The sequence below is a fragment of the Mirounga angustirostris genome, unplaced genomic scaffold (assembly GCF_029215605.1).
Source record: "Mirounga angustirostris isolate CCGP_5_RB_7025 unplaced genomic scaffold, mMirAng1.0.hap1 SCAF_2, whole genome shotgun sequence".
Classification (NCBI taxonomy): domain Eukaryota; kingdom Metazoa; phylum Chordata; class Mammalia; order Carnivora; family Phocidae; genus Mirounga; species Mirounga angustirostris.
The window spans coordinates 98,025,836-98,038,792 of NW_026991710.1; the positions used below are offsets into that span (position 1 = coordinate 98,025,836).

At 39.8% G+C, this 12,957-nt stretch overlaps 1 protein-coding gene across 2 annotated transcripts in view; it reads right to left on the reverse strand.

Annotated features, from left to right (window-relative positions):
* The window catches only part of SEC24D (SEC24 homolog D, COPII coat complex component), a 99,627-nt gene that overhangs the window by 12,320 nt on the left and 74,350 nt on the right, over nucleotides 1-12,957 (reverse strand). For both annotated transcript variants that reach the window (XM_045870227.3, XM_045870228.3), the window contains exons 14-19: nucleotides 9,398-9,514; nucleotides 8,223-8,393; nucleotides 7,101-7,197; nucleotides 6,826-6,971; nucleotides 5,700-5,838; nucleotides 4,758-4,876 (exon numbers count right to left, since the gene is read on the reverse strand). In XM_045870227.3, coding sequence (XP_045726183.1) covers nucleotides 4,758-4,876; nucleotides 5,700-5,838; nucleotides 6,826-6,971; nucleotides 7,101-7,197; nucleotides 8,223-8,393; nucleotides 9,398-9,514 — 789 coding nt within the window. The remainder of the gene's footprint in view (nucleotides 1-4,757; nucleotides 4,877-5,699; nucleotides 5,839-6,825; nucleotides 6,972-7,100; nucleotides 7,198-8,222; nucleotides 8,394-9,397; nucleotides 9,515-12,957) is intronic.

The following is a 12,957-nucleotide window of genomic DNA, read 5'->3' on the forward strand; positions in this document are numbered from 1 at the left end:
TATTTATTTATTTGACAGAGACAGAGACAGCGAGAGCAGGAACACAAGCAGGGGGAGGGGGAGAGGGAGAAGCAGGCTTCCCGCGGAGCCGGGAGCCCGATGTGGGGCTCGATCCCAGAACCCCAGGATCATGACCTGAGTTGAAGGCAGTCGCTTAACCAACTGAGCCACCCAGGCGCCCCTAAAAAAAGTATTTCTTAATCTGTGTTACGAACCTCTACCTCTTGAGTTCAAGAACTGTGTTTTTTTCAACTGCCCACTAGATATCTCTTCCTTTATGCACTTCATGCATCTTAAACTCACACAGTTAGTCATAAGCTCATCAAACACATATTGAATGCCACTGTGTCATGGGTTTTATGCAAAGTGTCAACGATAGAGGAATAAGGGACAGTCGATGTCACAAGATGCCAAAGTCCATCAGAGATGGCAGATATATAAATAGATAAAACATAACAAGGAGGTTGCAACACTATAGATATAAACTAAAATAGGAAATCATAAACATGTTCTTCCTCTTACGTTTCCTATTTGAGATATCAGAACTACCAGATGAACCCAATTTCATTTTTTCTTTACCTTCTATTAGTAAATTAATTATTTAAATTCTGTCTTTCTGATCCACCTGTACTTTCCTCTCCATCCCTACTCTGGCTTATGTGACCTCTGTACATACTGTAATATGATGCTGCAAATAACAACACAATGCAGCACTTCTAGATATCTGGTCTATACATTCATGATTGCTTTCTTAGCGTTCTCTCTAATGATGAAAAGATAGATACTTATCAGAATCCACCCTGAAGAGAAAATTTTCCCCAAGGCTCCGTTAGGATTTATTCCTCCATTTAAATCTTTCACATCATAAGTTTCTTCTCATGATCTACTAAGTAAAGAATGTGTAAGACAGTTTTCTAACTGGTTCAGGCAAACATATTTCAGGACAATTCTACTTTGTGGTTTGTTTCCCCTCTCCTTCTGATCTCTTTTCAGAGATTCAAAGACAGTTAAATGCATGTTTCCTCATCAGAGCAGAATACTCCTCTTTTTTTCTCTAGCATAAAAGGTTTTTATTTGACAACATATGCTACTGTATTATTTTTTCAACCAAGGAAAAATATGATCAAAAGATGTAGGAACCGGGCGCCTGGGTGGCTCAGTCGTTAAGCGTCTGCCTTCGGCTCGGGTCGTGATCCCAGAGTCCTGGGATCGAGCCCCATGTCGGGCTCCCTGCACCGCGGGGAAGCCTGCTTCTCCCTCTCCCACTCCCCCTGCTTGTGTTCCCTCTCTCGCTGTGTCTCTTTCTGTCAAATAAATAAAATCTTAAAAAAAAAAAGAAAAAAGATGTAGGAACCAGATCATAATCCAATTCCAGAGCCATGTGGCCTTAATGCTGTTTCTGGGCCAGTTACCAGTTAGGCATCTTACATATTATGGATTAAGAATATTCTTAGATTCTCATATAGAAGCATGTACACACAGTTCTTCAAATATTATCTTGTAATTTCACTGGCTGCTTCTCATTAATCAGGTTATATTAAGACAATTTAGAAATCTGTTGTCCTAGGGCGCCTGGGTGGCTCAGTTGGTTAAGCAACTGCCTTCGGCTCAGGCCATGATCCTGGAGTCCCAGGATCGAGTCCCGCATCGGGCTCCCTGCTCAGCGGGGAGTCTGCTTCTCCCTCTGACCCTCCCGACCCTCCCCCCTCTCATGCTCTCTCTCTTTCAGTCTCTCTCTCAAATAAATAAATAAAATCTTAAAAAAAAAAAAAATCTGTTGTCCTAAATGCCACCAAGGAGTGAGACTCCTGACCTACAATGACCCTATACGACTAAAAGTCTGACCAGAAGAGACTGAATGAAAGGGGGCAGACAGAAGAAAACAGAGGAGGTAAATAAGGAGGAAAATTGATGATGAAAAAAAAAATGGAGTTAGGGTGAAAGAAACCAAGGAGACAGTCTTTGCCAATGTTTTTGAGGTGGGGAAGAAAATGTGGGAACAGATGGACTCTATAAATCTTTCCCCACCTCCCTAGATCTCCTCCATGAGTAACAATCATTCTTGGGGGAGAAAAAGGTACAAGTGTGGAAGCTGTAGAAATTCACGAGTTCAGTTTGATTGAATTTAGAGAATTCTTCTCTGAGTTTTGAAATGACAGAATGGTAATGAATTAAAAAAAAAAACTATTTGCAGTTAAGTGCATTTGCCTTGCCTTTTGAAGTCACTGTACTTCCATACGATGTAATATATTTAAGTTCGGAAGAGTGAGTTATTAGATTTAATAAAAAGAATCTACCTTGCTATGTAAACTCAAAACATTGCTTTACTCTCATTTGTAGTTTTAGGTCTTAACCCAGCATCAAAATATGACCTCCAGGGCGCCTGGGTGGCTCAGTTGGTTAAGCGACTGCCTTCAGCTCAGGTCATGATCCTGGAGTCCCGGGATCGAGTCCCGCATCGGGCTCCTTGCTCAGCGAGGAGTCTGCTTCTCCCTCTGACCCTCCCCACCTCATGCTTTCTCTCTCTCTCAAATAAATAAATAAAATCTTTAAAAAAAAAAAAAAATATGACCTCCAGAGTAAGTGCCGCCTTAAATTTTATACCCTAAGTGCTTCTCTTGCCTCAAGCTAGTCCTGGCTCTGGAAGTTCAGTAAAAGCAGATCTTCCGAGGTCCAGTGTCAAATAATCCAAGTATACAGCTCCTTCGTAGTCCTGCTTAGATCAAGGAAACTTTGGGCTCTACAGGAAAAGAGTGGAATTCCTTTAGGAATTTTAGATATTGTTTCTCACAAGTGAAATATAGGAGGGCAGCACATCTGAAGTTACATTCTCTGAAGAGAACCCCAAGTCCAGCCATTTCATGTTTCTAAGTAATGGTATATTTTAATATACTACTGTCACTAAGTCTTATAATCCCTAAATTTTCCCCACTCCATGCTGGATAATCCTAAGATATCTAAATTATCTCATTTCTTAAAGCGCATCATTAGTTGAAGTGTAATTTGAAAATGTGTTCATAGAGAAAGTAAAATCTCATCATAAGAACAGGAATAATCTCTATCAACTTTTTCAGAGAAAATATGGTATCATCATGTTTTTCCTCCAGAAGTAATTAAATTGCATAACCAGATGATCTAGTAGTAGAGACAAAGCTTTTAACTTCTAAACCAGAAGGAACAGACAGATTTTATTTCTCTCCTTAAATAGGCAACAGATTTGTTTTTAACTTAAGGTCTTTGAATCCAATTGCTTTAACATTAGCAAATAAACTTTCTGAGAGGACACTAAGTGTACCTGTTCTCCTTCAACTAATCCTTCTGAAGTATGAGATACTCCAGAGACAGAATAATGTTTCCAGAGCTGTAAAACAAACAGTAAAACTGGGGTGTAAAATGCTCATGATTAGACTCGTTCCAGGTGCACCTGGTGGGCTTTGTATAAATTAAACAAGTATACTGTGAAATTGTACTGATATTGGAATTTAGTTACTGAAGTGTCACATCTTCTAGCTAATAAAGAGAACTGACACTTAACATAGAGATTCGAGAGCTGCTTATGTGATTGTCAACGCAGGAGACAGGAGAATGGGTGGCTAATTTAATCACTTAGAACAGCACAGAAAGGAATTTTTGTGAAAAGTCCAAGCTAATAACTGCATTTCATTTTCCTTCTTTACCCAGATTATGAAATCCCCCCCCGATTTTATCTACATTATCTCTGCTGCTAAAGGCTTTTTTTTTTTTTAAGATTTATTTATTTGAGAGAGAGAGCGAGCGAGCGTGCGTGAGCAAGTGCACAAGCAGGGGATTGGGGTAGAGGGAGAGAGAGAAGCAATCTCCCTGCTTAGCAGGGAGCCCGACGCGCGGCTCAGTCCCAGGACCCTGAGATCATGACATGAGCCGAAGGCAGATGCTTAACTGCCTGAGCCACCCAGGAGCCCAAGGTTTATTTTTGAGTGGGGTTTCAGACATCCTGTCAGTACCCACTACTTCTGACAATGAGTTAACCAGAAAGTTTTCCCATCTGTTGCTGTCTTCTCTTTCAATCCAAATTCTATATTCAGATATTCAACATGAAATTATGAAAAGTACCATTTAGCTTTGACTGACATAGGGAAAAATGTGAACAAGAGAACAGATACAAAAATAAATGTGAACATGAGGTTCTTTTTCTTTTACCCAAAAGAGTCTCAACGAGATTTATTTAAAGGATCTTCTAAAATTTCCAAGTTAGTAGATGACACCCAGAGACATTTCCTTCAAAACCCTTTATACCTATTATTAACTTTTAAATATAAAGAATTTCAATATTTAGAAATTATATTTATGTTTTTAAATATAAAGAAATCATTCCTGCCATTTGCTCCTATCAACTACAATTGTTAACATGCCTAAAAAGATATTTAAGCACACACATTTCTTAACCATATAGTCATCTTTATAAGCAAAAGAGAATCCCATTTATATTATGACATTTCTTACATATAACATTCTGTTATTTATACATAATGTAGTGACTGTCAACCCAATAGGCACACACATTTTTTGGTTCATGCATCTTGTAAAGCCACTAAGTTTTTTAATGTTGGCTGTAAAAAGACCATAGCCTCCCCAAATGCATTCTCAATCTTCTTGGTTGTATAGTTTATTAAGCACAGCATCTAAGTGCCTGGAACATCATAAACCTTTAATAGCCAAATGCTGAAAGAACGTACATTTAGTATCACTTTAGGATCTAAGTACAATAAGTGGCTCACCTGGCTTGCTGCAGATGGACTTGCACAATTCTTTCGGTAACATGCCAACATATGGGCAGTCTGATTAACCAGAATTTCCCGGATGACCTTTAAGGGCTGGTGTAGAACTGCTTTAAATGCTAATTGCACAAAACAATGAAAAGGGCATCAAAGCCTTGGCTCAGAAATCAATCCCTTCAAATGATGATAATAATAATAATAATAAACAACAAATTGCTATTATCTTCAGACCACCCAGCAAGGAGTAACAGTGTTAAAATGTTAAAGTCAGTTGTTAATGTTCTCCATTTTACTAAGTATAACGATATACCCAATGGAGAACAAGGGCCTACCTCTAATAAAAGGTAGGTAATTGGTCCAGATTTTTCCACAGAATATTATAAACAGAACTCTACACACAGAAAAAAGAAAGACCAATTTGCCATCTTCTGATGTCCTGAATGCCTATGGGCTGAATTGCTGTTTCCTCGAAACTTTAGTGTAGAATCTCAAACGGGGGTTGTGGAGGGGAGAAGGAACCAAAGAAAATTCCAACTCGGGCCCCTCCCATTTCGTAATTATCAGGGTATGGATAGACAAGTTCAGCCCAACATTAGGGACAGTCCCTTTCCATTATCCCCAGGTGCTAGAGGGCATACTTACATACCATAGTAACAGTCTAAGTATTACCTTCCTAAATTTCAACTCAGAACCCACCCCCAGCCCCCGAAGGAAACTTTGAATAAAACTGTATAGTGTGGGCCTGAACTGAGTTATCTCATTATTAATCTGGAATGAGAAATGCTGACTATTCTCCCTGGCACTCTGCTTTTATAAGTTCTGAATGTGCCCACCAAAAGGCTGTGCTACCAGAGTAGTTGTCCGTTACTAATTCAATTAACCAACAAGTCTTGACTGAATTATTAGGCAAGATACACTACACCACAGGATTAGCAGTGTTACCTGACTTGGCGAATAAGTTGATAAGGGCATCTGTCTCACAGCTCTTATAGAGATCAGCCAACTGGGAGCTGCAGTTCAAGCTAAGATTGTGAATCCGAAGTCTTCTCTGACCTCCGATGGTCGTGTAAAGCACAGCACACTGCAGAGGCAAGATCAAGGACACATGTTTTCTGCTCAACATGTCCACCCAAGCTGGCCTGATCTTATTTACACTTAGAGAACAGTGTGTACAGCTCAGAGACCTCTAAATTCTTCCACGTTGAACAATAACAAATAAGGGAGGTATAATGACAATTCATACACTGGGTCTCTATGTAGCACTTCACTGGTTTAAACTTAAATTTTAACCGGGCTTTCACACATGAGTATCTGTTTGCATCTACCGCTAGTCTACTTTCACATATCTCAGATTTCATCACCAGGGATTCAGGTGCAGAAATAAGACTTTCACGTTCATGACCATAGCCCTATTCAAGCCTCACTTCCCTTAAAAACATGCAACTAACTCTGATGATGTACTTAAGTCGTATGCTGCTGATATATGCATTTCAAGAATGCAAACAAGTATATACTTCTTCAAATATCTGTGATCAAAAAATAAACATTAGAGTTCTTCCTCAACTTAATGCCGCCCCCTCTCCATTCTTTAAGGGTGATGCTAGTATCTGAAAACTATGACCATTAGATATAATTGTTCTTGTTTTAATTCAAGATCTCCATGGCTTCTGCTTAAATTTATTTACTACAAAACCAAATTCTATTTATATTTGCATGTAACATAATAATGCACTTAACATGGTGTCTGACATTTGGTAGGAATGCAACAAATGAATGAATGGGTGCTAAAGCCTAAAAGAAGTGAACATTGTTGGCAGTTTGCTCATGCCTACAACACTGACCACAGTTTGCTGGGCTCTCATGCAATGACATACAATTACGACTTCTTACAAATAGCGTATGTAAATCAGGGTGCAGAGAATACACCACAGAGTGCCTAATGACTTTTGGGGAGAAATAGAATTGAATTTCTTTAGAGAGACTAACTCAGTTGATGGTATTTTAGTCTCCCCACTGACCAGTCAGTAACAAACTAAAATACCAAAGATGGGAGTACATTTTAAATCACCTGGATTAAGGCTCCACTGTCTTCGCCAAGCTTGTCATCATGCTTGAACTCCACAGTCACTGCCTTGTCACAATCAATGGCTGCCATTTCTACATCAGTGGTGTTGTTCATAAAAATTCCACCAAAGAAATCAGTGGCTCTGAAACCTAATGATGAGGAAAAGGGAAGTTTTGTTCCTATTTAATTTATTACTATTTTCTCTGCTGGTCCGTTATTAATTTGAGGAGGAAACAATTACACAACAGAGACTTGAAAATAGTACAACTGAAAATTACCTGTGCTGGTACGAACCCTCATAATAGCATCGAATCCTATTTTCTTTTCAATATCATTTCTGAGATCATTCAAAAATTGTTGGCTATCCATGTGCATCTGAAAAATAAAGTAGGATCAATGCCCACCAGATGGCAGTAAAATACTTAAAATAACAATTCTCATTTTAAAAATCTTTATTAAAACCCACTTTATCCAGGTATCTTAGAAAGGACTCTTAAAGCTTTTTCAATTTTACTTCACTTGCAACCTTTGGTCTTACCAAATCCCTTAACTATTTTACAATATAAATATGTAGCTAGATGATTAAAAATAATTTTATCGATGCTAAATAAAAACAGATGATGATGAACATTTGTCATTTATGTTGGGGGAACACTCATTCCCACTCCATGTTTCCATGTATAGGTACATAAGTCAGAGGCACTCCCCTGACCCCTTCTTCTCAGGTGAGAGCAGGTGACGTATTTGAGTAGTAAGTCTGAGTAAAGGAACTGGGTAGGCATAGCTTAGTCTATTCTGGATCCTCTTTCTGGGGAGACAGCCTGCCTGTAGGAGGCACACATTTCTTGCCCCTCGATATGGTAACTTTTGAAGGTACAGTTGTCCACAAGAGAAGCTTGTAACTGTGCCCACCCTGTGCCTGGGTATATAAGTTTGTTACACTGAAAGGTAAAGCATTAGCAAGCCCACTTGCCCACAGACCTAAGTCTGTACGGTGCTCACATTTTTACTCTCTCATGACTCTGTCTCTTAATTCAGGCTTGGAAGGGAGGGGTATCATGAATGGACCCCCCCCCCCAAATCGTAACAATTTAAAACAAATACATAGTCACTTTGAAAAACAGTATCTTAAATACTAAAATTTTATATAGAATATATTTTTCCCCATCATGCAAACTTACATTGAAATTCACATCTGAGGCTAAATGAGCTCTCTCTGTTGCCAAATACTTAGGGAGTAGGAAAGGAACTGCTTAATCACATATACATCATCTCCATGGGTTACAGCATTTACATTTGCCAGCTGCCCACAAGGGGGAATAGCTTTCTTAACCCATGATTTAAGCGCCTCAAGTCAAATGGCAGTAGAAACCTGAGGTGAACAAGTTGCTGGCTTTTACCTGGAAATTGTTGTATTTGTAAAGGGTTCCTCCGGTGAGCTGAGGCACGAGACCCAAAGAGGCCACGTCCACATACTGGCTGGGAAAGAGGAAGAGGGTCACACAGCAGCCGTGAGCCACACACTCCTTGGCCAGTGAGTTGTAGACATGTGTTTGGGGCTGGAAAAGTGTCTGGGGAAAAAGAGGCACAAAGGAAAAAGGAAAACCACAAAATATTTTTGGTTTCAATTTTTAATTTCTGCTGACTTCTTTTAAAATGAAGGAAAAACTGTTTCCAGTTAAGTGAACTGGGCTGAAGGAATGAAGTATGGTCATCATCAATGCGGCAGCCGTTCACTGAGCACCCAGAGTGTGCCAGGCTCGTGCTGTATGAAATGTCTGTGTGCCAGCAACGTTATCTGATCCTCCAACAGCGCTAATGAAACTGACGTTGCTGTCTTACCTTTACAGACCTACACGGGGCGACCTGTCTGGTGTCATGTGGCCAGTAGCTGGTGCCTACCCCATAGTCTTACCCTTCCCACTGACCTGTCACCCCAGCAACGGCTATACTGTCAGAGGGTTTGAGCAAAGCGCATTTTGAGCATCAGGCACCTCTACTTCCTGTCTCAGGAGTGTTGTTATATGGTGCTGTCTACATTCTCCCTCTACCTTCATCTCCTTCCTGCATCTCCTCCCACTCCCATTTCTTTTTTTTTTTAATATTTTATTTATTTGACAGAGAGAGACACAGCGAGAGAGGGAACACAAGCAGGGGGAGTGGGAGAGGGAGAAGCAGGCTTCCCGTGGAGCAGGGACCCCGATGTGGGCTCGATCCAGGACTCTGGGATCATGACCTGAGCCGAAGGTAGATGCTTAAGGACTGAGCCACCCAGGTGCCGTCCCCCCCATTTCTGTAACAGTCTTATCACCTAGTCTCTTACACAGATTATACAATGAAAAAAGTTTGAGGCCTTATTTTAATTTAGGACTATTTCAGAAATCAGCTTTTCTAGGAATATAACATTTCTTAAATTATTTGCAATTCAAAATATTCCTATAATATACAATGTCCTGGATTTATGCATTACATTTAGCTTCTCTCCCTTTCTTACACAAGGACACCTTCACTCTTTCTTTACTGCCCTTTAAAAACTGACACAGGGACACTTCAAAGGGCCATTGTTTACAAATACCTTCTCTTTGTCTGTATTAATCAGCTTTTTGTCGTCTCTGTTTTTGAGCTTCCCTGGTGCTTCTGCAGTAGGCAAGGAGGAATGGAAGATGAACAGCTTCCCGGGACAGTCTGCTGCCTAAAAGAAAAAAAATATATAGAAAATGTCTTGGGTGGGGAAATTCTACTTTAAGGGAATCAGAAAATAAATTAAAATATAGGTATTTTCTTTTTTCTTTTTTTTTAAGATTTTATTTATTTATTTGAGAGAGAGAATGAGATAGAGAGATCATGAGGGTCAGAGGGAGAAGCAGACTCCCTGCTGAGCAGGGAGCCCGATGCGGGACTCGATCCCGGGACTCCAGGATCATGACCTGAGCCGAAGGCAGTCACTTAACCAACTGAGTCACTCAGGCGCCCCAAAATATAGGTATTTTCTATGAGCCAAACACTATATATATGTTATTGAGAGGATTAAATTATATTTATATTTACATGTAATATCTATATACATATATATAATTTATATTATATATAATTTATAAATATATATAATATATATAATTTAATCCTCTTAATAACCTTTGTGTCCTTGGGCAAGTACTATTCTCTCCATTTTATAGACTGGAAAACTGAGGCTTAGATAGGATAGTGATTTGCCCGAAGTCACACAGGTTGTGAATGAAACAGCCAGTATTTGAATGTAGTTCCCTATACCATGACGCTTTGAAAAACTAGTAAGAGGTTGTATTACAGGGGAAATACTTTCTTGTTTAGCCTACAGAACACTTTCAGGACCAAGTGAATCCCATGATGCAAAAGTAAACAGATGTCCCAGGATCATGGTGCAACAGAAGCCCCTCTTTGAAACCTTCAGTGAGCATAGATTACACCTGAAGTGGTATTTCAAGGAAGAATGCACAAGAATGTAGCAGTGTTGTGGTGACAACAGACACAAGAAACCAGCTATCAGGCAGGATGACAAAAGGAAAAATGTGTGATCAAGATTACATATCTGTCGTCCCTGGGAAGCAATAAAAAGATGATTTAGGCTCCACAAAAGTTGATTCAGCATTAAAAATATTTAAAATCTTATTTAAGGACCTAAGAAGTAATCTACTAAGCAAAATTTACTGAAATTAAATGATTCAATATATTGACCCCTCCAATCTTGCCTTTCTCCAAACGATCCTGGCATATTGCTGCCAGAGCACTCTCTGCAATAAAGGGAACTGTTCTGATCATGGATGGGGCGTTTCTCCTGGGGGGGGAGGGGGGAGGGCTGCCTGACAAACACCGTCTATGGGAATGACCGCAGGGAGGGTTTTTATGTGCCTTTTTGTTTTTGTAAAAAGGAAAACTTGGAAAGACTGAAAGAATACATTTTATATCCGGATTTTTACAAATGAAGATGGCTATTGTAACGGGGAAAAGAAAAAAAGAATCCTGGAGACTTTCTACTACATGATAAAGTCCATTTTCTTTTATCTGTGTGGGAGCAGGGAGGGTAAAAAACAGCGAGATGAGCTGCTGCCAACAACCCTGTGGCAGCCCTGCACCGGGCCCTTCGGACACATCTCTCATTTAATACTCACAATCTTGTGCAGAAGATAACGTAGTCTGCATTTTAAGGCTAGGAAAACTGAGGCTCATCCCATTTGCCCCAGGTCACACAGCCAGTGAACCTCTGGCCCTTCAAGGCCCTCTGGAGCTCAGTTGGAGCTCCCCATTTCCTAACCCCTGCCATCCTGTGCATTCGAAGTTTCCACCATACAAGCTTTGCTTTCCCGGAATACACCACGTGCTTTACACAACTCCGTATCTTTGCACATTTTGTTCCTTTAGCTGGAATCCATGTCTCCCTTTTCTTGGCCTGGAGCTGTTGTTCGCAAAGGCCTGGGGTTAGTGGCACACTCTGCTGTGCCTGGGTCAGCTGTTAAGAGGTGTTGTAAGTTATTTGTTACTACTACCAAGGTACATGGGTTTGTGAAGAACTTCCCTGAAAAACAAATGGAGAGAATCAAGTTCAGCCCTGTCCTAATGTGTGTCACTAAGTGGCATTCAACCCGTTTTGTGGAGTGGGTCACAGCTGACACATGGGGAGGGGTGCATAACCTGTGCGCCGTCTTGTCTTTGCTGCAGTCAGCACGGAGCAGGGATTTTTATTGCTGCACTAGCCTTCTATTGAAAATTATTGATACAGCATAAGTTAAGAAAGAAGGCAAGGATGAGTGAGTGAAGAAGCATAGGCAGTGACCCTACGTGTACATGAAAAAGACACTATCGACACTTTGGCCAATTAAGACACCTTCGTTCCTACGACTAAATCTGAGTAAAATTTACAGTCATACTGATAAGGACATGTTAAAAATTTTTAAATTCTAGGACTAATTTTTTTTATTTCTATTACTCTCATTGTTATAAAAGTACTTTCTGTTTGTTTTAACTCAAGTAGCAGAAAAGGTATGAAACCTTTTTTAAAAGTCCATCTTCTCCCCAGCTTTTCTTGCCTGGCCCACCCAGTTCCCCTAAGGAATTCACTGTCAATCCACCTAGACAGTCATTCACTTCCATCCATCTAGATATTCTCTGCTCATACAAGTACTGTAATTGTATACCACAGTACTTAAGAGCATGGGTCCTAGTTCCTATGGGCATAGACAAGAGTCCCAACCATTTATCAGCTGAGTGATATTGGGAGTGATATTACTCAACTTCTCTAAGCCTCAGTTACCTAGTATGTGACACAGGAAAAATAGCAGCTACATTAAAATATTGTTGAGAGGATTCAATGAACCGGTACATGGTGTTAACCATAATCAAACATACACGATTGCCTTGTTAATATTACCCACGGAGCAAAACTCTAAAGGAAAAAATCAAGACCCATTAGAAAAATAAAGTTCACTATTGAGAAAAATAAAATAGCCATATTTGTTTCTAATTCATCAGCCAATTAAAATGGCTTAATTTTAGATTTATAATTTCATTAATCATATACTTATAAAATCTTCTGTAAGAAGCAATAAAAGAAAAAGCTCCTAGGGCATTCTATGCTTTAAATCCCTATAAATCTGTTACGTTTTTACCAAGATCTGATTGTGTCCACATTAATGTACCATATAGAATTGATAAATGACGATGACATAGCTCATTCTTATTATGACGGAAACCAGGTTGAGATAGGCTGGCCTGGAGAACCCACTGTTTAAAATTTAACTCCAATGTCCATTCCTCTGAGAGACATGTTAATATCACTCTCGACAGAGCTGGTTGCCTCTACCTCCCTGTCCCCACTCTACTTTGCAGATAAGACTTAATGACACCAAATCACCACTTTATGTATCCTACGGTCTTCTACGGGTCACAGGCTCATGAAAAAGGAAGGACCTTGATTATTCTACAGTGTGTTTCTCTAAGCCCTACTGGGTCTAGCTAGTGCTTTCACTCTAAAGGTGCTCCTTAAATTTTAGAAAGAATGGAAGGAATGTTGTGATGCATCACCTTGAAATCAAATGTAGAAATACATTAAGATAACTCAAAGATAAATTTCCCCAACCCGTGCTATATTGGAAGCATAGC